Source organism: Equus przewalskii, chromosome 3, assembly GCF_037783145.1.
Source record: "Equus przewalskii isolate Varuska chromosome 3, EquPr2, whole genome shotgun sequence".
Classification (NCBI taxonomy): domain Eukaryota; kingdom Metazoa; phylum Chordata; class Mammalia; order Perissodactyla; family Equidae; genus Equus; species Equus przewalskii.
Genome location: NC_091833.1, coordinates 23,738,963 through 23,764,852, shown reverse-complemented (window position 1 = coordinate 23,764,852; position 25,890 = coordinate 23,738,963). Strand labels below are relative to the sequence as shown.

General features: G+C 42.8%; 1 protein-coding gene across 12 annotated transcripts in view; it reads left to right on the top strand.

Annotated features, from left to right (window-relative positions):
- The first annotated feature begins 699 nt into the window (after window positions 1–699).
- The window catches only part of WDR59 (WD repeat domain 59), an 83,135-nt gene continuing 57,944 nt past the window's right edge, over window positions 700–25,890 (top strand). For 10 of the 12 annotated variants that reach the window (XR_011538537.1, XR_011538538.1, XR_011538536.1 and 7 more), the window contains exons 1-4: window positions 727–901; window positions 17,117–17,166; window positions 22,100–22,235; window positions 25,584–25,669. Coding sequence is in view for 5 of the 12 variants with exons in the window: in XM_070613884.1 (XP_070469985.1) it covers window positions 848–901; window positions 17,117–17,166; window positions 22,100–22,235; window positions 25,584–25,669 (326 nt within the window). In the remaining 7 variants the exon portion in view is untranslated. Of the gene's footprint in view, window positions 902–17,116; window positions 17,167–22,099; window positions 22,236–25,583; window positions 25,670–25,890 lie in introns of all 12 variants that reach the window. The other 2 variants (XM_008523431.2, XM_008523432.2) reach the window with 2 other exon arrangements.

Below are 25,890 nucleotides of genomic sequence, written 5' to 3'. Positions count from 1 at the left end.
AACACATCTTGTAAATGGCAAATAACTATATTTTCCAAAACAAAAAATTTTAGTAGGAAGAGTGGCAAATCTCTTTAATGTCTAGCTTAATAGAAAACTGCTGGATTCTCACACCTGCTTCTATGTTCAATTTGTTACAATATATACCATGAAGCCTCTGGAAAACTCTACCGCATGCTGGTGAGAGAAAGTGAAAAAGGCAAATAACTTCTTAGTAGGATTATGAAAATTGTTGCCTTCGGAGACCCTTCTGAAAGGGTGGTGGAGCCCCCTGGGGTTTCTGGACACTTTGGCAGGTGCTGCTGTACTGTATGAAACTATAAATGGCGCATTCAGACTTTTCAATGCTTTTATGGCAGGCCTCAGGGAAAGAGGTAACGTTTGGTGTACACGAATGTGGGTTTTGGTTTGTAGACGGCCTAGACCTTGACAGGGACACCAGCGAGGACACAGGGAGGACAACAGGCACCTCCCCTGGGCCAAATCCTGACTCGCGAGCTCTTCCTGGCTTACCCACGCGCTGCTCAACCATGGACTACAACTCCCGGCAGAGCTTGCGGCTTGGGGCGTGTGTCGGCAGCCTTGAGGAGCTTGGGTGACTCAAGCCGAGTGACGGAGGTGAAGGGGGCGTGACTGTTTTGGGGGCAGGAGCCCTGCCACAATTGGAAGAACTGGGAAGAGGGGGCGGAGTCGGTGTTTGGGTCAGCCAATGGTTTGCGGTCAGGCGGAAGCGGGGCACGGGGCGTGGCCGATCTGACGCGGGCTGCGTGGGGCTCACCGAGCCTGGGAACTGGGTGTCGGGGGTGGGAAGGTGCCGTCTTAGGGCCCGGGCGGCGGGGCGCGGCAGATGGCAGCGCGATGGAGCAGCGAGAACGTGGTAGTGGAGTTCCGCGACTCCCAGGTGAGCTGGGGGCCAAATGGAGCCTTCTGGGCATGCGCCCTCCGCTTTCCCCTCCCCCACGCTGCCGGGTTTGTTGCGGGTTTGGCAGGGCGACCCCCCAGCCCGTGTTGGGGAGGCGGGAGAGGGGGTGACCTGGAGCTGTCAGACCCGAGTGGGCAAGTGGAGCCTTGATGACCGTTGGGGGCAGTTGGGGCGGGCACGGACGGAGTTTTGGGGCTCCCCGCGGAGGTACGCTGAGTGGGGTCTGCCTTGGGGCACTGAAGCGCAGAGACTGCGCGCGAGTGACTGCCGAGGGGAGGCTTTCCACGGCCAGCGGGGTGACCGAGGGGGTATTTGCTCCCCGAGGCCAGGGGCTGCGCTTGGGGCAAGTCGCAGAACTTCTCTGAGCCTCAGCTGTGTGGACTTCATCCTGCCTCACAGGATTTTGGGGTGGATTCGATAAAACAATTTCATGCAAAGTGCGTGTTTCAGCGCCTAAGCTTTGAAGTGGTTGTTGATGCTAGAATACTGGAAAATACCGTATAGTGAAATAGGAGTGTGCACTGTACGTATTGCCTGGGTTCGAATCCCAGCTCAGCCCCGTAGCCTGTAATCACGCTCTGCGCATCCCTTTTCTTACATGTAGAAGGTGCGAATCGTACCTACCTCATAGGGTTGGCGTGAGAATTTTATGAAGTCATACGTTTGGATTGTGTGGTACAGTGAGGGGCACGTAGAAAGCCTGAGGGAACGTTAACACTTTTACTAGGGGCTTTTACCATTTTTCCGTTTTGTATCTTCCATATGCCAGGCCTTGTGCTAAGTGATTTATCTAAATTTTATTTTTCTAATTCATGAAAGAACCATACAAGATAAGTAGATGTTATCCTTTTTTTCCCAAACAAGGAAGCTGATCTCAGTTTGGCTGATCCCAAGTGACTTGACCAGGGCCTCCCATTATGTGGCTGCATTGGCATTTGAACACAGCGTCTGGCGCCAGAGCCCTTGTTGGGCTCATTACACTACCTTGCTTCATACTGTATGAATCTGTTATACAGATGTTCCGCAGTAAATATTGTGTCCCCCCTTCTCCAGCACCTAGGACAGGGTCTTGGTGATTGTCTGATTCTCTTCATTTATTCAACAAATATTTATGGAACACAGTCATGTGCCACATAATGATGTTTCAGTCAACAACAGACTGCGTATATGATGGTCGTCCCATAGGATTTATTCCATATAGTCTCGGTGTGTAAAAGGCTGTACCATCTAGGTTTGTGTTAAGTACTTTAGGGGAAGAACTTTTCCTCTACTCTTCTAGGCTCTGCTGGCTGGTCTAAGAACTGAATTGACATGAGACAGATGAGCAGGAGAAAAACAGAAGTTTACTAACGTATACATGGGAGGAACTCGGGGTAACCAAGTAACTTACCAAAATGCCTGAAGCCCTCACCTTAAATACCATCCTCTGCTAGAGACAAAAAAGAAGATGTTGGGAGTGGGGAGAGTTGGGAATTTCAAATGGAAGGAAAGCAATTCACAGGTAGGTGAAAAGGAGAAAATATTTGGAAAGCAAGTGTTTGGCCACACAGAAACAGAAGAACACAGAGGGAGCCCAACAAACAGGCTTCTCTAGGTTCCTCTCTGCCCACCACCTACTTCATGTTATGCTAAGGTGATAGCTCACATCTGGAGACAGATTTTTGCGTGTTTTTTTTTTTTTTTTTTGAGGAAGATTAGCCCTGAGCTAACATCTGCTGCCAATCCTCCTCTTTTTGCTGAGGAAGACTGGCCCTGAGCTAACATCTGTGCCCATCTTCCTCTACCTTTTTCCTATATGTGGAACACCTGCCACAGCTGGCTTGCTAAGCGGTGCCATGTCTGCACCTGGGATCTGAACCGGCAAACCCCAGGCTGCCGAAGTGGAATGGGCAAACTTAACCGCTGCGCCACTGGGCCAGCCCCCTGGAGATATGTTTTTTTTTATCTGATTCTTTTAGGCAGGTAAGGGGGAGGTAACAAGAAAAACTTTCTTCTTTTTTTTTGTGAGGAATATGGTCCCTGAGCTAACATCTGTGCCAGTCTTCCTCTACCTTGTGTGTGGGATGCCATCACAGCATGGCTTGATGAACGGTGTGTAGGTACGTGCCTGGGATCCGAACCTGTGAATCCCAGGTCACCAAAGCAGAACATGAGAACCTAACCGCTACGCAAGCAGCCTGACCCCAAGAAAAACTTTTTGAGTCTTTTGTTTCTTAAAAAGAATCAGCCTGGGAGTGGAGCTCTGGTGAAACGGCTCCGTGGCCCAAGGGGGAACTGCAGGTTCCTACAGCAGCCTCAGCAAAAGCCTCTGCACAGCACTAGTGGAGAGGTCCCGACTGGCAATTGCAAGGCGGGAAGACCCTGGGGCAAAAGTAGCACAGCTAGGTGAGCTAATAACAGACTGCAGAAGATACCCATAGCTCTGCTGGGACCTATAGTGGACAAGTGTGATCTTGTGGGCTCTGTCAGTGACAAAGCTGCGATTATAGGTCATCCTGCTCCCAGCTGCTGGGAAAACCCATAACACCACTGCAGACCACAAGGAGGGAGTGCGTCTAAGTGGGCTGCAACAGTAGGCACCAGCAGCCTGAGGTCCCCTTGCAATTGCCCCCACAACCGATGAGGGACCCCACAGGACCACTGTGACTACGAGGAGGGGTCCAGGTCCAGTCACTAACAGCTGACAGGGTTCCTGGTTGGTGCAGTCTAAACAGCCGCCCCCCACACACACACCAGTCGCAACAAGTGGAAACAGTGACTAAACTCTATCTCTATGTGGAGGCACAAATCCACGCCATCAAGCAGTATGAAAAAATATATTAAATCTCCAGAACAGAAGGAAAATGATAAGCACCCAGAAAACAAACCCAAAAACAATGAAATCTATAACCTAAATGACGATTTCAAAACTGCCATTATTAAAAAACTCAACGAGTTAAAAGAGAATTCAGATAGACAACTCAATGAGTTCAGGAGCTATGTCACAAAAGAGCTTGACACTATAAAGAAGAACCAATTAAAATACTGGAGATGAAGAACACAATGGAGGAGATTAAGAAAAATCTGGACTCTCTGAACAGTAGAGTCGATAATATGGAGGACAGAATTAGCAATTTGGAGGATAGGACTATAGAAAGGCTGCAGACAGAGGAGGAGAGAGAACTAAGACTAAAAAGAAATGAAGAAACTCTCCGAGAATTATCCGACTCAATTAGGAGATGCAAGATAAGGATTATAGATATACCAGAGGGAGAAGAGAAGGAGAAGGGGACAGAAGGCCTGTTTAAAAGAATCAGCCTGGGGCCTCAGCAAAAAGGGGAGGATTGGTGGATGTTAGCTCAGGGCTAATCTTCCTCAAAAAAAAAAAAAAAAAATCAGCCTAAAATAATCTTCATGTTAAAGGTGTTACCAGTCCAGCTTCATTTTTGCCTGCTGCCAGGAAAGCTAAACACCAAGATGACGAGATTGCAGCAGAGAGAGCTTTTAATCACAAGGCAGCCATGCAAGGAAGCGAGAGCATGAGTCTCAAATCCACTTCCCCAAAAATAGGGACTCAGGGATATTTATGGGATGGGGGGCAAGGTGGTCTGCAGTGTGGAGATAGATGATTGGAGGTGAGGAGAGGTGAGGTCATTGACGATCTGCGCAAGCGTGGTCAGACTCCATGCCTCTTCATAGGACGCTTGTTCACAAAGTTGTGGCGTGAGCATGATCTGAGGGTGGAGTTTTTAGCCTCTTGACATCAAAAGGTCACCTATTGGACATCTGCATGGGCCCACTTGATGAGTTGGTGATCTCAACTGGCCTGGAGTGGACAAAGGGGTTCTAATTCCTGAAAAACAGCTCACACACTCATTATCATAGTGACCCAGACTCCAGGGAGATGTTATCTATAGGAACCTAGTGGGAGTCAGGTAGCATATTGCCTAAACAGCACAGTTAACAGTGCGTAGGTTAAACAGCTAAAAGAGATAATCAGTAGTTGCAAAAAGAAAAAAAACTTTAGCTCCTAGCTACTTAATCATCAATGGCTAACTCTCAGCTGGTTTCAAGGAGAAACATTTTAGGGTGGCAAATTTTATTTCCCTTCCGTATACCTATGATGTTTGCACAACTACAAAATTGCCTAATGACGTATTTCTCAGAACATATCCCCATTGTTAAGCAATGCATGACTGCACCTTCTGTGTGCCAGGCTTTCATTCACTCATTTATTCAATAAGGATATATTGAGCTCCTGCCAGGTGCACACTGTGCCAGGCACTGTGTCAGCACTCAGGTGAGTTATACTGAAGGGAAATGTGGATTACCACAGGGAGGTGATGTGGTTTCTTCTTTTTAAAACCCCATCCTGTCTTTTGCCATAAAGATTAATGAGTGGAGGAGCCACCCACCAGTTTGCTTTATGGTGCCCCCTGATACATAGCCCCCATGGGGAATTTGAGTAGCAGCATTTAGATTAAAGGATCCGAAAACACTTTGCACTGTCAGCACGGTGTCTCTAGGAGGCCTCCTTTCCCAAGGGAGGTGCCAGACTCCTAGGGGAAAAGAACCATCCTCGTCTTACCCTTCTTGTTAATTGCTTTCACTGGGGACTAAGAACAGAATCATGTCTCGTACCTCTGAGCCTGCTAATTTGAAAGCTACTAATCTACAAACCCTTTAATTCTCACAGAATCCCGGGCACTCTCACCTCTACTTCACTATAGAGATATAATTGAAGGGACCTGCAGAGAGGGTGCTGACACATATATTAGAATGCTATGAAGTAGTTTCAAAATAATTAAACCTCAACAGCGGTTGTCTTAGGAAGAGAAGAAAGTAAATTGGGTAGTTTAACTGCCTTGCAGGAGTTTCTGTTTTTCTTTCTGATTTTTCTGTTCACTTGGTAGGGTACATTTTAGTGTGAATTAGCATGGTTTTGTCGTTGATTCTGGTGGTAACTGGGGGGCATGCGAACCCATTTTGTTATTGATTTTATTAATGTAGAAAGAAAAAGTTAAAACTCCTCATATTGTCTTTCTGAAATAAACTTTTGAAAACACCCTGCCCCTTTTAAAAATCATTTAAAAAAATTAAAGCTTTTAGATTTTTCAGAGAAAAACCCTAGCCTGAAAGGCGAAACTCTTTTTTACAGTTTATGCAAGCATGATTTACTTTTAAAACGATGCCTTGAGATGTTACTGTCACTGATTAATAGTGAAGAACCTGTGCTGCTTGGGAACTGCTCTGAAGAGGTCCTTGGAATCAGTGAGTGTTGACACTGTACAAAAACTTAGAGATGCTCTTGTAGAGCATCTCTCTTCTAGAGCAGCACCATCCAGTAGAATTTTCTGCAATGATGGAAATATGGCCGTTGAACACTCGAAATGGGGCTAGTGCAATCGAGATACTGTATTTTTAGTTTAATTAAATTTTAATTAATTGCTACCTAAATAGCTACTTATGGGTGGTGACTATGGTCCATATTGGAAAGTGCAGTGGAGGTTAAATAGTTTCCATTCTCAAAGAGAGGTAAGATGGCGGAATGTGCAGTTAACAAGTCTAACTCAACAGTAAGTGCAAAAATATAACAGAGTGGGACTATTCTGATGAAGATAGGAACTGTGGACTCATAGCAGCTATCTTCCTAATGTCTCCACTTTGGCGTCTGTGAGATATCTCAAACTCAATATGTCCGAAGTAGCTGGACATACCCTGGGACCACTCTCCCTGTACCCCAGCTTCTTGCCCCTTTCCAATCCATCCTCCACACAGAGTGATTTTTTTAATCTAGGTTTATTGAGGAATAATTAATGTACAATAAAATTCACCTCTTTTTTTGTTTTTATGTTTTTAAAGATTTTATTTTTCCTTTTTCTCCCCAAAGCCCCTGAGTACATAGTTGTATATTTTTAGTTATGTGTCCTTCTAATTGTGGCATGTGGGACACTACCTCAGCACGGCCTGATGAGTGGTGCCATGTCTACACCCAGGATCCGAACTGGAGAAACCCTGGGCTGCCAAAGCAGAGCGCACAAACTTAACCACTCGGCAATGGGGCCGGCCCCCCAAAATTCACCTCTTTAAGTGTACAATTGAATGAGTTTTGACAAATGTATGTGGTCCTGTAACTACCACCACAATTAAGATATACAACATTTCCATCACTCCAGAAAGTTTGCTCATGTAGCCAGTCTTCTTTCCTTACCCCCAACCCCTGGCAGCTGCTGATGTGATTTCTGTAAGAAATGGAATATACAGTGTGTGACCATTTGAGTCTGGCCTCTCGCACTACTTTTGAGACTCATTCGTGTTGTTGAACATTCCAGTTAGTCCGTTTCTTTTTATTGCCCAGTAGTATTCCAAAGTATGGATAGACTACAATTTGCGTATCCATTCACCTGTTTATGGATATTTAGGTTGTTTCCAGTTTTTGGTGATTACGATTAAAGCTGTGATAAATATCAAGGTGATTTTTTTTTTTAAGAGCTTCTGTTTTTTTTTTAAAGATTGGCACCTGAGCTAACAACTGTTGCCAATCTTCTTTTTTTATTTTTATTTTTTGCTTTTTCTCCCCAATCCCCCCAGTACATAGTTGCATATTTTAGTTGTGGGTCCTTCTAGTTGTGGCATGTGTGATGCCACCTCAGCATGGCCTGACGAGTGGTGCCATGTCCACGCCTAGGATCTGAACCAGTGAAACCCTGGGCCGCTGAGGTAGAGCCTGCGAATTTAACCACGCGGCCACAGGGCCTGCCCTTAAGGTGATTTTTTAAAACATAAATTCATTCATATCCCTCTGATGAAAATCCTTCAGTGGCTTCCAATTAGAATAGAATATAAATTCCTTATTTTGGACTGCTTTGTGTGTTGGCATCTGCCTACTTCTCACATCACATCTTGCATCACTTTCCCCCTCACTCACTGTTTTCATCTTTCTTCCCCTACTACAGGGTAAGGTCCCTGAGGGTGGAGATTTTGTCTTGTCTTCTGTCTCCCTAGTGCCTAGACTAGTGCTTGGTATGCAACAGCACTCAACAAATATTTGTTGAGTGAGTAAATTTTGAAAATCAATTATACTGATTAACAATATTAACAGGAATTAGGAAAAAAAGTACTTAGGTTTTCATGGTTGTTAAAATAAATTTGTATTTTAGAATAGTTGTAGATTTACAGAAAATGGGGATGATAGTATAGAGAGTTTTCATATACTTTACACTCAGTTTCCCCAATTAATAACATCTTACACTAGTGTGGTACATTTTCCACAATTAATGAATCAATATTGATATATTAACCAAAATTTATACTTAGATTTTCTAAGTTTTTACCTAATGTCCTTTTTCTGTTCTGGGATTCCATCCAGGATCCCATATTAACATTTAGTTGTCATGTCTCCTCAGGCTCCTATTGGCTGTGACAGTGTCTCAGATTTTGTCTTTGATGACTTTGACAGTTTTGAGGAGTACTGGGCAGGTGTTTTGTAGATGGTCCCTCAGTTGGATTTGTCTCATGTCTTTCTCATGATTGGTCTGGGATTATGGGTTTTGAGGAGGAAGACCCTAGAGATAAAGTGCCATTCTCATCACATCATATCAAGGGTATATACAATGAACGTGACATATCACTGTTGATGTTGACCTTGATCACCTAGTCGAGATAGAGTTTGTCGGATTTCTCCACCGTAAACTTACTCTTTTTGCCCTCTTTCTATACTATACTCTTTGGAAGCTAGAGTCTATATGCAGCCCATACTTAAAGAGTGGGAGTTATTTTTCCCCATCTATTTATTTATTTAATTACTTATATTTGTATGAACTCATAGATAGATATTTATTTTATACTTTGGATTATAATTCAATACTGCTTTATTTTCTTCCTCAAATTATTTAAGCTTTCACCATTGGCAACTGTTTCAGGTGATTCCTTTGTTCCTTTGACATACCCCCATCGTTTTTTATTTTTATTTTTTAATATATAATACTTCCTTACTTTCTGGTACTACAAAATGCTCAACTCTCATCTCGTGTGTTTCCTGCCCCAGTGCTAAAATTAGACATTTTTCCAAGGAACCCTGGTTCCTTTTATGAGAGAATGATATTAGAAAGCAAGATCTGGCATTAGATGTGCTCATTGCTATTGGAGTGTCATTGCCTCTAGGCCTTCTCAGCTGACAGAGCAAGGAAATATATACTAATCCATGTATATACACATATCTGTAAATATTTCTTTTTTCTTTTTTTTTTAAGATTTTATTTTTCCTTTTTCTCCCAAAGCCCCTGGTACCTAGTTGTGTATTTTCAGTTGTGGGTCCTTCTAGTTGTGGCATGTGGGATGCCGCCTAAGCATGGCTTTATGAGCGGTGCCATGTCTGCGCCCAGGATTCGAACTGGCGGAACCCTGGGCCGCTGAAGCGGAGCGCGTGAACTTAACCACTCGGCCACGGGGCCGGCCCCTGTAAATATTTCTATATGTAATCATCTGTATCAATATTAAGCTGAACATGAGTTCACACTTGTGTCTTCCACTCTAATCCATTATCACATGGATCATTGTGGCCTCCGTCCTTTGCTTATCAGTAACCTCCCACTCCAACAGGGAGAAACCTGGCTCCTACTGTCTTCCATCCACTTACTTAATTGTTCAGTTCCAGTACAGATACACGTCACTTAATGACGAGGATGCATTCTGAGAAATGGGTTGTTAGGCGATTTTGTTGTTTGAACATCATCTATCTGCCGTGAGATCTTGGGCAAGTTACTTCCTTTCTAAGCTTCAGTTTCTTCATCCATAAAACAAGGATAATAGTACCTGCTTGTGTGCAGGATTTCCCAGACCACTCCCAGTTTCACTAGGAGGATTCACAGCTGTATTTGCCGTTATGATTTATTTCAGTGAAGGGATACAAAATAAAATCAAAGGTAAAGGGCGAAGTCTGGAGGAAACCAGGCACAGGCTTTCAAGAGTCTTCTCACCGTGGAGTCACTCAGAACATGCTTAATTCCCCAGCATCCAATTGTAACAACACATGTGAAATGTCGTCTAACAAGGAAGCTCGTTAGAAACTCAGTGCCCAAAGCTTTTATTTGGGGCTGGTCACATAGGCACCCTCTAGGTAGTACCCAAATTCCAGACTCCCAGAAGGGCAACAGGTGCTCAGCATAACTCGCATCGTTTGTACATAGTTTAGGCACGGTGAGCCACTTTTATCAGTTAGGGAATTGTGGGAGCACTCCCCAAGTCTAAGTTCCCAGACCCAGCCAAGAGCCAGCCTCGCAAGCAGGCGTCTGAGGTTCTCAGTCTCACGCCTGCTGTGTTAAATCTTTTCTGCACACTGCCTTGCAGAGTTGCTGTGAGGATTAAATGAGATAGTCAATGCAGAGCACTTAGCACAGTGGTCAGCATACATTAAGTGCTTGATACATGTTAATTATTATGATCATATTAGAAAACTTGCCTATGGAAGCAACAAACTTGGCCTGACAAAATAGACTCATGGAGCTGAGAGGACCTTTAGAAGACATCTCATCTACCCTCTTATTTTACAGATGAAGAACCTGAGACTCAGAAAGCTTAGGTGCTTTTCCTAGTGATGCCCAGTTTATGCCTATTTAGTTTGTGGGGAAGTGAGGATGTTCTCACTTTAAAGGGGGAGACCTCCCGAGAAACACCCATTGTACTCAGCATGTGAACAGAACCTCGGATAGATAACCTGTAGTAAGCATTAGACCAGGATCATTCAAAAGCAGCCTTGGCAGCAGGGTCTGACTCTAATTTAAAGAGATTGGATCTTGTCATTTGAAGTGGTGTGATCCTTTTTATATCAGTGGGTTTCAGTTTGGGTTTTATTCTATGAAATCTGATAATGCATACATTAGAGTCTTTGCTCAGGCGTGTGACACATCAATATTAGGGAAACTGAGCTAGCTGTAATTTGCATTGATGGATGTTTCCACTTTGCATCATTTGGCAGGATTAACAGGCAAAGCATTTTGGTTTTTTTGAGTAGCTCTTTGTAATTCAGCTGGGGTCAAAAGAGAAAGAGTTGATTTCTTTCCCTTCAAATAAACAAACCCTAGATTTTGTTCTGCGGATGGCAGAAGGCTAGTCTATAGAGAGGCTTTCCTTTGCATTGAATCAGGATAGAAAAGTAGTCCTAAGAAGCTGTGTTACACATCCTTCCCAGAAAGATCAACTTTCTAACAGAACCATTGTGTTTGTACCAATATTTAAGTGTAAATCCAAAATGGATTTGTAAAGCAGTCCATCTCCAAATTCAATGTTATTTGACCATTGTAAAATATCATACCTGTTGTTTTTTAACAGATGAAAATGTTACAGCATAAGCTTTTTTTAGTAGCAGTTTTGAGATGTAATTCACATATCATACAATTCACCTGTTTAAGGTATGCGTTTTAGTATATTCACAGAGTGCAACCATCACCACAGTCATTTTTAGAACATTTTCATCACCCCAAAGTTTCTTTTGTGCCTTTAGCCATCACCCCCCGGTCTCCTGACTCCCCCAGCCTTAGGCAACAACCACTAATCTACTTTCTCTCTAGATTTGCCTATTCTGGACGTTTCATAGAAATGGAATTATGTAATCTATGGTCTTTGTGATTAACTTCTTTCACTTAGTTGTTTTCACGGCTCATCCATATTGTAGTATGTATCGGAACTTCATTCCTTTTTATGGTCAAATTATATTCCCTTGTATGGCTATTCCACGTTTTGTTTATCCATTCATCACTTGTTGGACTTATGGGTTGTTTCTACTTTGGCTGTTGTGACTAATGCTGCCATGAACATTTGTGTATGAATTTTTGTATAGCATAAGCTTTTAAGACTTGTATCGTCCGTAATAGCTAGCATTTATTGAGTACATACCATGGGCCAAGCATTGTGCTAGTGAATTGATTTTTACCCTTAAGGAATTGCCGTCTAATGGAAGAGACATATTGGTAAATAGAGAATTGTTGTAAAGTATCGTAAGTGCTATATAAAGATAAGCCTTGGGTACCGTGGAAGCACAGCTGACTCATACTGGGGGTGCGAGACGGGGCGGTTCAGAAGAACTTTCTTAGAAGAGCCTAAACTGAATCCTGAAGAACAAGAAGGAATTGGCCAAGTGAAGAATGGAGAGAAGTGTCTTCCAGGCAGAGGAGGCAGCTGGTGTGAGGATACAGAGGTGAGAGAGTGGCTGCCTGAGTTTGGAGGGCTGGAAGAAATTCGTTATAAAGAGTTTGTCATGGCTGGAGTGTCGGGACGGGGTTGGGAGGTGAGAGACATGAGATGGTCTGTATAAGTGAGCAGAAGAGAGGTCTTAGGTGATCTTTAATGTCATGCTAAGGGTGTTGTACTTTATCCTGCAGGCTGTGGGGAACCACTAGAGGTGCATGAGCAAGCAAGGAGAGTAACCAGACTGAGGTCCAGCAGCAGCCCTGAGGGTGGAGGGAGCAAGGCTGGTGATAGGCAGGTGTCCCTGTCCAGGTGAGGACTGATGAAAGCCTGAGCTGAGGCAGAGATAAGAAGAAATGATTAGGAACAGACTAGGAAGGAGTGTCCAAAGTTTGGAGGAGTCCCAGGAGAGAGTCGTGTCATGGAAGCCAAAGGTTTTAAGGAGGGAGTGATCATTAACGTGGTTCTGATCCTGCCACAAGATCAAGTAAAATAGCTAATAACAGGTATCTGCTAATTTCAACAATGCAAGAGGTCAATGACAACCTTTGCTGGATCATTTTTTTATTGCTGTACACTTGAGAGGTGGTAGATGAGGTTTTGAATCCCGTTCTGACCCCAGAGCCCATGCACATCCTTTCTGCTGTACTGGACAAACTCCATTTTACATCTGCAGAAATGCTATGTAGACTCTTTCTTCCTTTTAATAAAATGTGGTCTTTTTCTTTGGATTGGTAAAGCCAAATGCCTTCATGAAGAAATGATTTTTTAAATAAGGACAACAGCAATTTGTGCATGAAAGCTTACAGGGTCTCATGGAACTGATATCTTTCATTAGGCCTCAGCCCATCTTATCCAAATTATTAATTATATTTTCTTCAGGCTAATAAGAATCAAACATCACTGTCAATGCTATTGTAGTCTCATTTCATAAAGGTCATATGACTCCTAAAGTGTGTCACAAAAGCCACCATCCTTCCTGCAGTTGAAGAAACAAGGGCTTTATTCTCTTCTGTTTAAAGATGTCTCTTTGACAGAGAGCAGTTCTGAACAGTAAGTTTGTTTTCCTACAGGTGGGAGAGGACAGTTCAGTATCTAACAACAGAGGTTGAAAGAAGACGTGTTTGGAATTTTACATTATAAAGTGTGTGGGTAACGTCCACAAATTTTTATCATCAGCTTGCTCTATTCTAGTAGAAAGTTTCACACAGCAGGCAGTGAACTATCGAGGTTTGTTATCATAGGAGACATTAAAGGAGTGAAAGAACTTTAGAAGTGTGGATGAATTCGTGGCTGATAAATAGTCAAGGGGAATAATGAAGAGAGTCTACCAAAAAATTCTTTGGAATGTCAAGGAGCGCCTTAGCACAGTATGAGCTGGAAGGACCCTGATTTTGCCTTGATTCTGACCTGTCTTTAAACAGAAAATGTTCACAGAGCATCTGTATGTACAAAGCAGCTCATTGGGTGCTTTTCTCTGGGAGAAAAGAAGTAGACCCTGTCCTGCAGAGGCTCACCAGCTAGAGGGAGAAGATAAATGTATGTGTACAGCAGTAACTCCTACAAAGCAAGTTAAGGCAAGTCCTAGGACAGAGGAGCAGAGAAGGTGGAATCCCCTTGGTGGCCTCCGGGTGAGCCTCTTAGAGGAGGTGTGTCTTGGGACTTAAAAGATGAGTAGAAGTTCAACAGCAGAGCAGGAGAGAAGGACTTTGCAGGCCGAGGGAAGAACTTAAGCATCTCATCGGAATTGGGAGAGTTGCTGACCTTCTTTGAGAAAGGTGAGTGCTGCGAATGGGTATGGTTTGAGCAGGTAGAGTGTGGGAGGTCAGACTGAAAAGTTCTGTAAGCGTCTGATTTGGAAGAGTTTGAAGGCTGAGAGGTTTCCGCTTGATTCTATTCAGAGTGAAAAACCAATAAAGGTTTTAGAGCGGTGGATTGATGTCATCAGGACTCCATTTTCAGAAAGTTTAGTGTTAGAAGAGGAACGGGAGAGAGGAAGGTACACTGTTGGAGGTTGTTGCTATAGATCAGGGCACAGGCACTGAGCGCCTAGACCGGGATGAGAGGATTAGAGAGAGAAGAGACTTGGAATGCCTTTGAAAAAAAGCATTTTTTATTATAGAATAATGCAAATATATAAATAACACAAAAATGTAGGCTCATTTAGAAGAGTGAAATAAAAAGACCCCTAGGAACAATTACCATTTGAACATTTTGATATACTTTCTTCAGTGTTTTTCTTAGGCATAAGTAGCCGATTTAAATTTTAGTCCATAGTAGGGTCTAAAATACCACTTTCCTTTACTTCTCTAAGCTGTCTTTAATCCGCAAGTCCCTTCCTGCAGGCTGGTGGGAAATTCTCTCTCAGTATAGGGGCTCTCTTCCTGTCTTGCAGTGGGATCATAGAAGAATCCCATGGTTCTTAACCCCCTGATGTCCAGACTTAGCACACTCTGCCATCCCCCGTCTGGTGCATTGAGGGTGGTGAGGCCTTGTGGGGAATTCTGTCCCCTACAAAGAGCAAGCTTTTACTCTGGTCAAGTTATTTTCACTTCCTCTACTTAAAGCACTTCCCTCTCTCCCTTCCCTCTTTGAGACAGCCTAGCATAACCTCCTTAATGTGCTCTTACAAATGTAGTGTTGGCCTCTTTTTTTTCTGGGGTAGGAGTAAGGAAACATCAGTTAGGTCTTTTTTTGTTTTACTATTTAAAAATAACTTCTGATTTTTGATAAAGTGATATGGTGAGTTATGATACTCCATTTACCGTTTTGGCTTCTGCATTTTTCTATGTCATTTTTTGATGCTTCCAGAATATTCTGTTGTATAGATATGCATAATTTACTTGTAGATAATAAGATAATACCAGATAAGCAACTCTGCACATAAGGGTTTTGCTGTATTTGGATAGATTCCAGAGGTGGAATTACTGAGTCAAAGAGCATAACTTTTTTTATATTATTACCAGATCACCCTTTATTAGTATTCTATCAGTGTACCACAAACTTAGCAGCTTGACACCCGTTTTTGTTAGCTCACAGTTCTGTAGGTCAGAGGTCCAGGCACTGCGTGGCTGGTTTCTCTGTTCAGCATCTCATAGGCTGAAATCCAGGCGTCTGTCAGCTGTGCTCCCATCTGGAGGCCAGATCGACTATGGAACAATCTGCTAACAAACTCATTCAGGTGGTTGGCAGAATCTAGTTCCTGGGGGTTATAGGACTGAGGTCCCCATTTTCTTGCTGGTTGTCATTTAGGGGTCACTCTCAGCTCCTAGAAGCCTCTCTCAGGTCCTTCCACCTTTACTTATTGTCACCTTGCAATAGACAATCTCCCTCGTCTTAAATCCCTCACCCTTCAAATCTCTGACTTCCTCTGTCTCTGGCCTCTAGACCTAGATTTAAAGGGCTGATGAGATTAGGTCTCTCTATCTGCCCCCACTCTCCCAAGAACTTTTTCATCATCCCAGACAGAAACTCTATATTCATTAAACAGTAACTCCCCCTTCTCCACCACCGCCAGCCCCTGGCCACCTCTATTCTACTTTGTTTCTATGAATTTGCCTGTTCTAGGTACCTCATATAAATGGAATCCTGCAATATTTGTCCTTTTGTGCCTGGCTTATTTCACTTAGCATAATGTTTTCAAACATGTATGCCATTGTATGTATATACCACGTTTTGTTTATCCGCTTATCTGCTGATGGATATTTGGATTATTTCAGATCTCTCTATCTTAAGGCTGATTGATTTGGGACCTTAATTACATCTACAAAATCCTTCACAGCAGGACCTATATTAGTGTTTGAGTAATGGGGAGAATATGTGTGTGTACACCAAGGGCTCAGAATCTTGGGGCCACCTGAGGATTCTGTCTACCACACACCCTCTAGAAAGATTGTACACCCCTGGTTGGAGGTACCCTTTTGCCCTTGTTCATACCTTTAGTCTATAAATTGCACTGAAGTGTTCTGGAAATGGCATCTCCTTTCACTGCCTGCCTTTCCAGCTGGGCTTTTCTCTGCTCTCGACTGTAGTGGAATGAAGGATGCATAATAATCACTTTTCAGCCTCCAGTGAGAGCATTCTGGCTTCGTGTCACCACTATTACCTATGACATGTTTCTTGAGGGTGTACGAGTGTGAGAAGCCCACTAATAAGACCAGCGAGAGTGATGAAGAGAATTTCTGTTTACTGTTTGTGATTTGTGAGTGTAGCAGAATGTACAAAATGGATTCTCTCTTGATAGTCTCTTGGAAAGAACTTAGAGCTTTTAATAACCAAACAGTGGCACGGACTGTTTCAGATAATACCCTGAGAACACAGTAGGACTTGAACTTGTCCAAATACGAGAATTTAGGGCCGTAACTGCCACGGTTAAAATAAGCCTCATGCTTCAGCCTGAATGTAAATTCATTTGATTCAGTGTGGCCTTTTGGGAACTTGGCATTGGATCCTGAAAAGATGGTGCTCCCTAGGAATTGAGAGACCTAGGAAATGGAAACCAGTAAAATGTGCTAGAAATCTGAGATTAAGTGGGAACTGGGCATCTCAATAACAAGAACATGACCGTGGATTCAGCAGGGGTGGTGTTTGAATATTACCAATTGCTGTTCGGTTTGGAGGAGGAGTCCATGCCCTTTGGAAAGGCTTAGGTGCTTTGTAAGTGTGCGTGATGTCTCAGGTTAGGTTTCGCTTAGAAAGGGCTCTTAACAGCTCTGTTTGCTCTGAGCTAGTCACGTTCTCCAAGGGCTCCAGGACTTTTGTCTCCTCAATTTAGAATACGCCAGCTTGGTTGTATGTAGTCCTGGTGTCGAGGGGGACAGATGACAACTGCCCTATTGTGGAAGGTGAATGTGAGATTTAGGTTAGAACTAGAAGCGGGTAAAAGTGTCCCCTATAGAGAACTAGTGATACCTGCCAGCTGGGGACCACTTGGGTCATAGGAAGAGTAAGACCCAAAGGTGACTGCCTGCGTGTCTTCTCCAACCTGAGCTGGCTTTGCTGGCAGAACTGAATCTGTGTTCTCTCTCACAGGCAACTGCAATGTCTGTGGACTGTCTGGGGCAGCATGCAGTGCTTTCCGGGTAAGTGAGCTTGCACAGTTTGTCTGCCATGATTTCTGGGAAAATGTCTCAAATCAAGAGGTTTCTGGAAAATTGGGAAATACTCTTATATTTAAGGGTTATGGTCAGAGGGTTTAGTTCTGCTATCCTAGTGACCTCAGGGCCACTTATGGGGATTATTTGCAGTTTATTTTTGTTTCTACCCTAACAGATAAGCAATAAAATTCCTTTGAAATTTCAGTGACTGGTAGTTTGGTCTTGAAATTGCAGTTTTCTGTTTACTGCACAGACTGTTGAGAAGGATGCTATCTGGTATGGTCTAACAGGTAGTTAGTTACTAGGATTGAGGGAATGGGGTTCTAGTGTGGCAATGCCATTAATTATGAGCCCCTGAACGGTCATTCAGTTGGCCTTACCTGGACTTCAGTTTTCTCATGGAGAAATTTGGTTTCATCACGAAGTAACTGACCTACATAATTTCTGTAGTGTCTTCTTGCACAAAATTTTTTAAGATTCTGGCGATCAAGGGCCATCCTTGCATTTACTAACCCCCTAACATTGTACCAATATGATAACATTTAATGTTGGAGTCCTCCTTTCCCTTTCATATTATTTGAGATCACTACCCCTACCTCTCAAGTTCAGCTGTGTTTTCATTAACTTTGCTGTTTATGAACCAATTTATAAATCAATGAAGTACCCTCTTTTCTGGTAACTTCATTATTTTATTTTGAAATTATGTTTTAACTTACCTTGAAAAATAGCACATGGCAAACATTTAAATAATTCAAAGGTTATACAATGGAAAGTGAATTTCTTTCCTCCCTCTGATGCTCCTCCCCAGAGACAGTTATCAGTACAGTTTTCTGATGTCACACTGGATGCGTAGATAAGGAAAAATTGGTGTCTCTTTTCTGCCCCTCCCTATTGACTTTTTTAAAAAACAGAATTATATTACAATATAATTCACATATACAACTCACCCATTTAAAGTGTACAATTCAGTGGTTTTTGATATATATTATCAATTTCCTCCTCAGTTTTTAAACCTTCTTTTTTTTAAATCAGGGAAATAGCTATACATAGTTTAAAAAGTCAAGTAGCACTACAGGGCTTATATTGTCAGGCAGCAAAATCCTACCTCACCTTTTCCCCACCCCTGATCCCGCTCACCAGAAGCAACTACTTGAGATGCTTTTAGCTATCTCTTTTGGATTGCCTCCATTTTTTTCAGATAGTATACATATACTGCTATATTGTCGTTTATCCATTGTAGATGTTGCCAATTGACTTCTACAATAGAAGATGAGGATTAGGACTTTTGCTTAGCCCTGTGGGTCCCTTACATACATTCCTAACCTTCCCCCTCTTTCCATCTTAGTTATATAAAAATTGTTGGGTGGAATCAGTATTCGGGGTTCTTTTTCTCAGTTATTAGTGAGAGGTCCTGTGCCATTCTGATTCTGGACTCTGTATGTGACCTATTTTTCTCTTTGGAAGCTTTCAAATCCTATCTTTGTCTCTAGTGTGATCTTTATCTCTAGTGAGTGTGAAATTTTCGCCATGATTGCTTTGGTGTGTGTCGTTTATCACTCATTGTGTTGGGCACTTAGAGGCCTCCCCTTTTTTTACATTATTACTTATTTTATCTAAACAAATAGAAGCATAACTAACATACACTTGGCATCACTTAGCCATATTCACAGCCCATAAATACTCTCAGTTGCCCTGGAATTACTGTGTCTCAAATATTAGACTTGTTAGTTCGCTGAGGTGGATGTTGTCATTTGTAGTGTTCTAGGAGAGTGTGGGATTATGTAACTGGAAATCACCAGGTGTGCCTGTTTTGGCGTGTTCTTAGATGTGTATACATCCATATTGTTTTTCAACTTGATCTTGAAGTTCACTGTTTCATTTTCTTGTATTGAACTTTAAAATATGTGTAATAAAGTGAACAGCTCAAATAAATTTACAAATATATATACCCATGTAATCCCCATTCAGGTTAAGATACAGAACAATTTTTAGCACCTGGGAAGGCCCTTTTAGTCTGGAAATCTAGGTCTTTTAGGTTGGAGAGATTTTCCTGCATTATGTCTTTGATAATTTCCCCCTCTGTTTCCTCTTCTCATTCTTTTTTTTTTTGCAGGGAAAGATTTGCCCTGAGCTAACATCTGTTGCCAGGCTTCTTTTTTTTTTTTTTTTCTCTCCCCAAAGCCTCAGTATGTGATTGTGTATCCTAGTTGTAAGTCTTTCTAGTTCTGCTATGTGAGCTGCTGCCACAGCATGGCAACTGACAGATGGGTGGTGTGGTTCCGTGATCAGGAAGCAAACCTGGGCCTCTGAAGCGACGAGAGTGCCAAACTTTAACCGCTAGGCCATCAGGGCTGGCTCTCCTCTTCTGATTCTTTCCAGAGCTGCTGTTAGGCCATGTTGGATATCCCATATGGATTCTCTTTCAGTCTTTTTGTTTTGCGTTCTGGAAGCTTTCTTTGACTTTAACTTCCAACCCTTCTATCAGAATTCTTTATTTCAGCTATTATTTTAGTTTCCAAGAGCTTTTTTTGTTCTCTGTTCTTTACATTATCTTCTTTTACCTTTCTGAGAATATTAATTCTAGGGTTTTTTTTCCCTCTGTGCTATCCTTTTCCTTTTTCTTTCTTTCGATTGTGTTGGTCTCTGTCTTTCAGGTTTCTTCTGATCACTGATGCTCATGGACTCATGGACTCTCTGTTAATATTAAAGTGATTGGTACCTCTCTTTACAGGGGTTAATGGTAGGGTTTGATGTAGGGAGACCAGTTGGGACCGGGCCCTTTTGTTGGAGGGTGCCCAAATGTCATTATCTCCAGGATTTTGTTGTTGTTATTTGTTTGCTTGCTTTTGCTTTTTCCTGGGCTGGTCATTTCCTCCTGAGAAGACTCCTCCTGTCACTAGTCATTGTCTGAAGACTAAAAGCCAAGCATTATGAGTGCTGAGCAGGGGAAGAGGCCCAAGGGTCTCACATTCCACTTCAAGCCCTATTCTGAGCACAGCTCCTCACACTTACCTCTGCTGTGCCTCTTGTTCCAGGCCCAGGGCTTCTCTGACTTAGTTTCTCTGAAGCACTTCACCCACCCTGCATCCGGGTGAAGGATAGGCAGGCACCTGGCTCTGTGGGTAGGCAGAAACCACTCTCCATAGCACTCTTTCAGGCAATTGCCCTTGTTTTATTTTGTTCTGCTTTTGGTTCTCCAGCCCGCTCTCTTCCCTTTGCCTGTAGACTGAGGCCTCTGGCTCCGGAGCCGTCCTGGGTTCTGCGGTGTGAATCAGCTTGCTTCTCATTCACTTCCCCTCTGCAGGCGCTTGGGCCTTAGCTTTCTTTACTCTAGATCCAATACCAGTTGTCCATTTGCTTTTCATTTCCACTCTCCTTTTCTTTGTCTTTGTGGTTTCTGTCTTTTACGTTTTTTTTTTTTAAAGATTTTATTTTTCCTTTTTCTCCCTAAAGCCCCTGGTACATAGTTGTGTATTTTTTAGTTGTGGGTCCTTCTAGCTGTGGCATGCGGGATGCCACCTCAGCATGGCTTGATGAGCAGTGCCATGTCCGTGCCCAAGATCCGAACCGGCAAAACCCTGGGCCGCCGAAGCGGAGTGCGCGAACTTAACCACTCGGCCACGGGGCTGTCTCCTGTCTTTTATGTTTTTACTCTTGTTTTAGTGGGTCTTCAGTGGGGAATGAAGGCAAACACATATGTTAAATCAGGCATATTTATCCTGAAGTGCCCACTTTCTGCTGTTCTGCATTTGCTCTGTGATGTCTCTGAACTCCCGTGTTGACACACACTCTGCATTTGTAGCTCTTTGCCTTTTCCTGATTTTCCTTCTAGTGGGAAGATGCCGTCCTGCCTGCTGCAGGGTCAGGTGATTCCTTTGGAGGAAGTCAGAGGTTCTAGATCTTTGTTCTGCACCAACTTTCTTAGAAGTCCTGGAATTCTGTGAATTTGTGTCTTTTCTGTGTTTTCCTTCTTCTCCCTTAACCATCCCTCCTAGGGTTTCTGCTAGAGTTTTACGTGCCACTTTAACGTTCCATTTCCTACCTCTTCTGAGCAGGGACTGTTAATCTTTTCCTTCATTCTTGAGGCCACCTGTCCTCACTGATATCCGGGGGCTCGCAGTGCCCTCCAACAGAGAATCGGGAGCTGGTGGCTGCTGAGGTGTTGATTCACACACCAAGGATTTTTTACTTAAAACAAAAGAGAAATAGGAACACAGGACATCCCTGTTTTCAGATCCTTGACATTGTTTGGCACTTTGAACATTATTGGCACTTAAATGTTATTTTAATTATTAGTATTTTTTGGTTATTATTTCCCTTCCTGAGAGATTTAATTTCATTTTCTTCACCAAGTAGTCAACTTGCAAGGGAGTCTGAGATTTTCTACAGGATATTTGGCTAAGTGATAAGTGACGTGTTTAATTTAACACACATTTGTTGAATGCAAAGCACTGTGCTTAGTGATGAGGGTATTGAAGACATGGTCCATCCTCCAAACTCTCAGTTGGTTCGGGAGGAGAGCATTAACATGAGTAGTTCTACTGTACGGATAAATGCTGCAGTCGAGATGCAGACCGCATAGTGGGAGTAATGTGGAGGCAGTGACTAATCCTAGCTGGGGGATTGGAAAAGGCTGGGAGAGGGACAGGGTTGGAGCCAAATCTGGTGTGAGGAGATCAGACTGTCATGGATATGGAAGGGAAGACCATGTTTAGAAGTAGACTCATAGGGCTATGGCTCCTGCTTGGCTAACAGCCACCTTGAATTACTCCTGTCACTTGGATGGCTTTCAGAGTAGAATCTGTCTACATCATGTGTATCTGGGGATTTTTTGAGCAACTGCTTGCAAACTGTATGTAATTCTAAATGTGCTTTTCTACTTAACGCTAATGCTGTTATGTTGATGTTGTTTTCCTAGCCGTCGATTCCTGTACATCGTTAATCTAGATGCCCCTTTTGAAGGTCACCGAAAGATCTCTCGCCAGAGCAAATGGGACATTGGAGCTGTACAGTGGAATCCTCATGACAGCTTCGCGCACTATTTTGCAGCTTCGGTGAGCTCATTTACACAGTACAGAAAAGGCTTTTGAATGTGTGATCTGGGGCTGGTCAGTCTATATTCTATGTAGAGAACGGAATGTAACCCTCATTTCTCAGGCAGAAAAGAAGTGTGAATGTCTAAAGGGAAGATAGAGGCAAATTAGAGAATAAAAAAATGTATATATATGAAAATGTTTGCTGGTACCATCGGTGTTGGACCTTGTGTTTTTAAGAATTGAATCCAGATTTTGAACAGGAAACAGGTAGTTGCCTCCATTTCTGTGTGTGTTAAGATCCTGTTTTCATTAGCAGGAATGTAACTAGCCAGTGACTCTGAAAGACATTCTAAAGGGGAGCTGGTGAGCTGGTCTGGGGTTGACCTTCATTGCTGTCAGAGGAATCAGAAGCTTCCATACTCCCTTCCACTCAAAGGAATGGATTCTTTCTTGATTGGGATTCATTAGATTGATTAACCCCCTGAAATTTTATGTGCCTCTTTATATGTGAATTTTTCCAGGGAAAAGATACATACATTTTATTCAGTTTTCTAAGGGATTCATGACCGAAAAAAGATCTGGGCTAGACCATCTCTGATATCTTTGGCCAGATTCTATATCAGCATTCTATTCTCCTAGAACAATTCGGGATCTTAACATTTGGCTCCTTTTCCACTGGGCCGGAAGGACAGTTCATAAAGGAACCTTTTTATCACCCAGGGCATGTGACTATTCACAGTGCTGTCTGGGTGTGTTCTTATCAGAATGGCAGTCTGTGAGAGGGAAGCATCAGAGAAAAGAAAGAAGAGCAACGTTGTCAGCTTTAGAAGGAAGAAAAAGCTGCTCCTCCTCATCATTTCCAAAACAGAATATGACTATCTGACTTCCACCATGGACGTCTGAGGTTGAACTGGTTTAGGGCACTGTTCTGAAAGAGAAGAGGAGAGTCAGTCCACTACTTTCCCGTTGTTAGTCTCTTTCCTGTGCGTTAGGAAGAATGCCCTTTTTGTTGGCTTATACCTCTAGGCCCTTTAGTGCCCCTCTCACACTTAGCCCCTGATCATTTGGTCCCTGGTGTCTCAACCTCAGCACTACTGACATGTTAGGCCAGCTCATTCTTCATAGCGGGGGCTGTCCTGTGCATTGTAGGAGATTTAGCAGCATCCCTGGCCCCGACCCACTAGATCCCAGTAGCATTCACCCTCCCCCTCATTGTGAAAATGTCTCTAGACATTGTCTAATGTCCCCTGGGAAGCAAAATTGCCCCCGATTGGGAACCACTGCTTTAGGCTGACCCCTCAGTACTCAGTCCAAATGGATCAACACTGCATTTGTTTAAGAGTGGTGAGAAATACAGCCTTTTTTGTAAAGACAGTTAATCATTTTAAAGTGAACAATTCAGTATCATTTACTGCATTCACAATGTTTTGCATCCACTCCTTCTATCTAGTTCCCAACCATTTCCATCGCTCCAGAGTAAAACCTCACACCATTAAGCAGTTTCTCCCCATTCCCCCCTCCCCACAGTCCCTGGCAACCACTAGTCTGTGTTCTGTATCTATGGATTTATCTATTCTGGGCATATCGTATAAATGGAATTATACAGTATTTGACCTTTTGTATCTGGCTTCTTTATCCTGGTGTAGCATGGATCAGTACTTCATTCATTTTTTAATATTCCGTTGTATGGACACATCACATTTTGTTTATCTGTTCATCCACTGATGGACGTTTGGGCTGGCTATTGTGAATAGTGCTGATATGAACAAGTGTCTACATGTACTTTTTTGGGTACTTGTTCTCAATTCTTTTTGGGTATATACCTAGGAGCAGAGTGGCCAGGCTATGTGTTGGTCTGTGTTTAACTTTTTGAAGAACCACCATGCTGTTTTCCACAGTCGCTGGACTTTTTACAGTTCTACCAGCAATGCACAAGGGTTCCAGTTTCTCCATATCTTTGCCCACACTTATTTCCTGTTTTGTTTTGCTTTTTAATTTTTTTATTATAGCCATCCTAGTGGGTGTGAAATGGTACCTCACTATAGTTTCGATTTGCATTTCCCTAATGACTAGTGATGTTGAGCATCTTTTTATGTGCCTGTTGGCCATTTGTATATCTTTTTTGGAGAAATATCTATTCACATCCTTTGCCCATTTTTGAATTGTTCATCTTTTTGCTGTTGAGTTGTAAGAGTTCTTTATATATTCTTGATATTAGACCCTTATCAGATATATGATTTGCAAATATTTTCTCCAGTTCTGTAGATCGTCTTTTTACTTTCTTGATAATGTCCTTTGGTACATAAAAGTTTTACTTTTGATGAAGTTCCATTGATTGATTTTTTTCCTTTGCTTGCTCTTGATAGGAAGGAAGCCTTTCTCATGAGAAGGAGCTTTAGAGTTAGGCAAATCTAAGGTCAAGTCCTAGTTTCAACACTCACTTTTTTTTTTTGGAAGATTGGCCCTGAGCTAACATCTGTTGCTAATCTTCCTCTTTTTTTTGTTTTCTCCCGAAAGTCCCCCAGTACATAGTTGTATATCCTAACTGTAGGATATGCAGCCAGCTCTTCTAGCTCCTTTATGTGGGACGCTGCGCCAGCATGGCTTGATGAGATCAAGATCTGAACTGGTGAACCTTGGGCCACCGAAGCAGAGTGTGCAAACTCAACCACTCAGCCACGGGGCCCCAACACTCACTTTTATCTTGAGCACCCACCGAACTTTTGAGCCTCATCTATGACGTGGGTGACGACACCCCGTATGCAGTGTGGTGGGAAAGACCAGAGGACAGGTGTCCTAAGGTGCCTAGTTCATAGAGGGCACTAGCAGATCCTCTGGGAATGGCAGGGAATGTTGTTATAAGATGAAGTGGCCTTTCTTTTCGCTCTTCTCCCATTGAAAGCTGTTTTGAATTGTAACCTTTCACAGGAGCCTTACCTGTTTAGAATTGGAATCTGGCGTTTCAAGATAAAAATCTCAGAACTTTATACATCTATCAGTATGTCTCTAAGCTAAAATGAAAATCAGTCTATTATATATATACCAGTTCAGAAATCGTTAAACAGCCTAATAGTAGTCTTTATTTCCTTTTCAATGTGTTTCATAAACTCATGATATTTAGGAAGCCTTTGCTGGTTTATTATTTCTTTAAGTGAAATGTAGTTTGATTGAAGCTTTCTTTTTCCTCCTTTTCTGAGGTTAGCTCAAATATTAATTGTACTTATTTCTGAAAAGCTTAACCTGTAGGATCTTTGCCATGCAAGTTGGTTTCTACGTGGCTTCCCCTTTTCAGCCTTAGGCAGATTAGGCTGAGAGCGTATATTCTGATGTGCTACCTGCTGCCTTCTTTCCCTTGTTTCTTTTCAGAGTAACCAACGGATCGACCTTTACAAGTGGAAAGATGGCAGTGGAGAAGTTGGCACAACCTTACAAGGCCATACTCGCGTAATCAGGTAGGCACCAACACTCCACAGCTCCCTGGCATGTCTTGCTTTGTCACAACCTCTTGGGGAACGAAATGAAGACACCATCCTCCTCCCATGGCTTGACTCTCTGTGTTGCGTTGGCCGTGGGTGGCTGCTAGGTCATTAGCATTCACTGAGATGATGGCTTTCACAGTGAAGAATAACTGGTATTTAGGAACCAGCATCCGTGTAGCTGTTAACCCTGATCC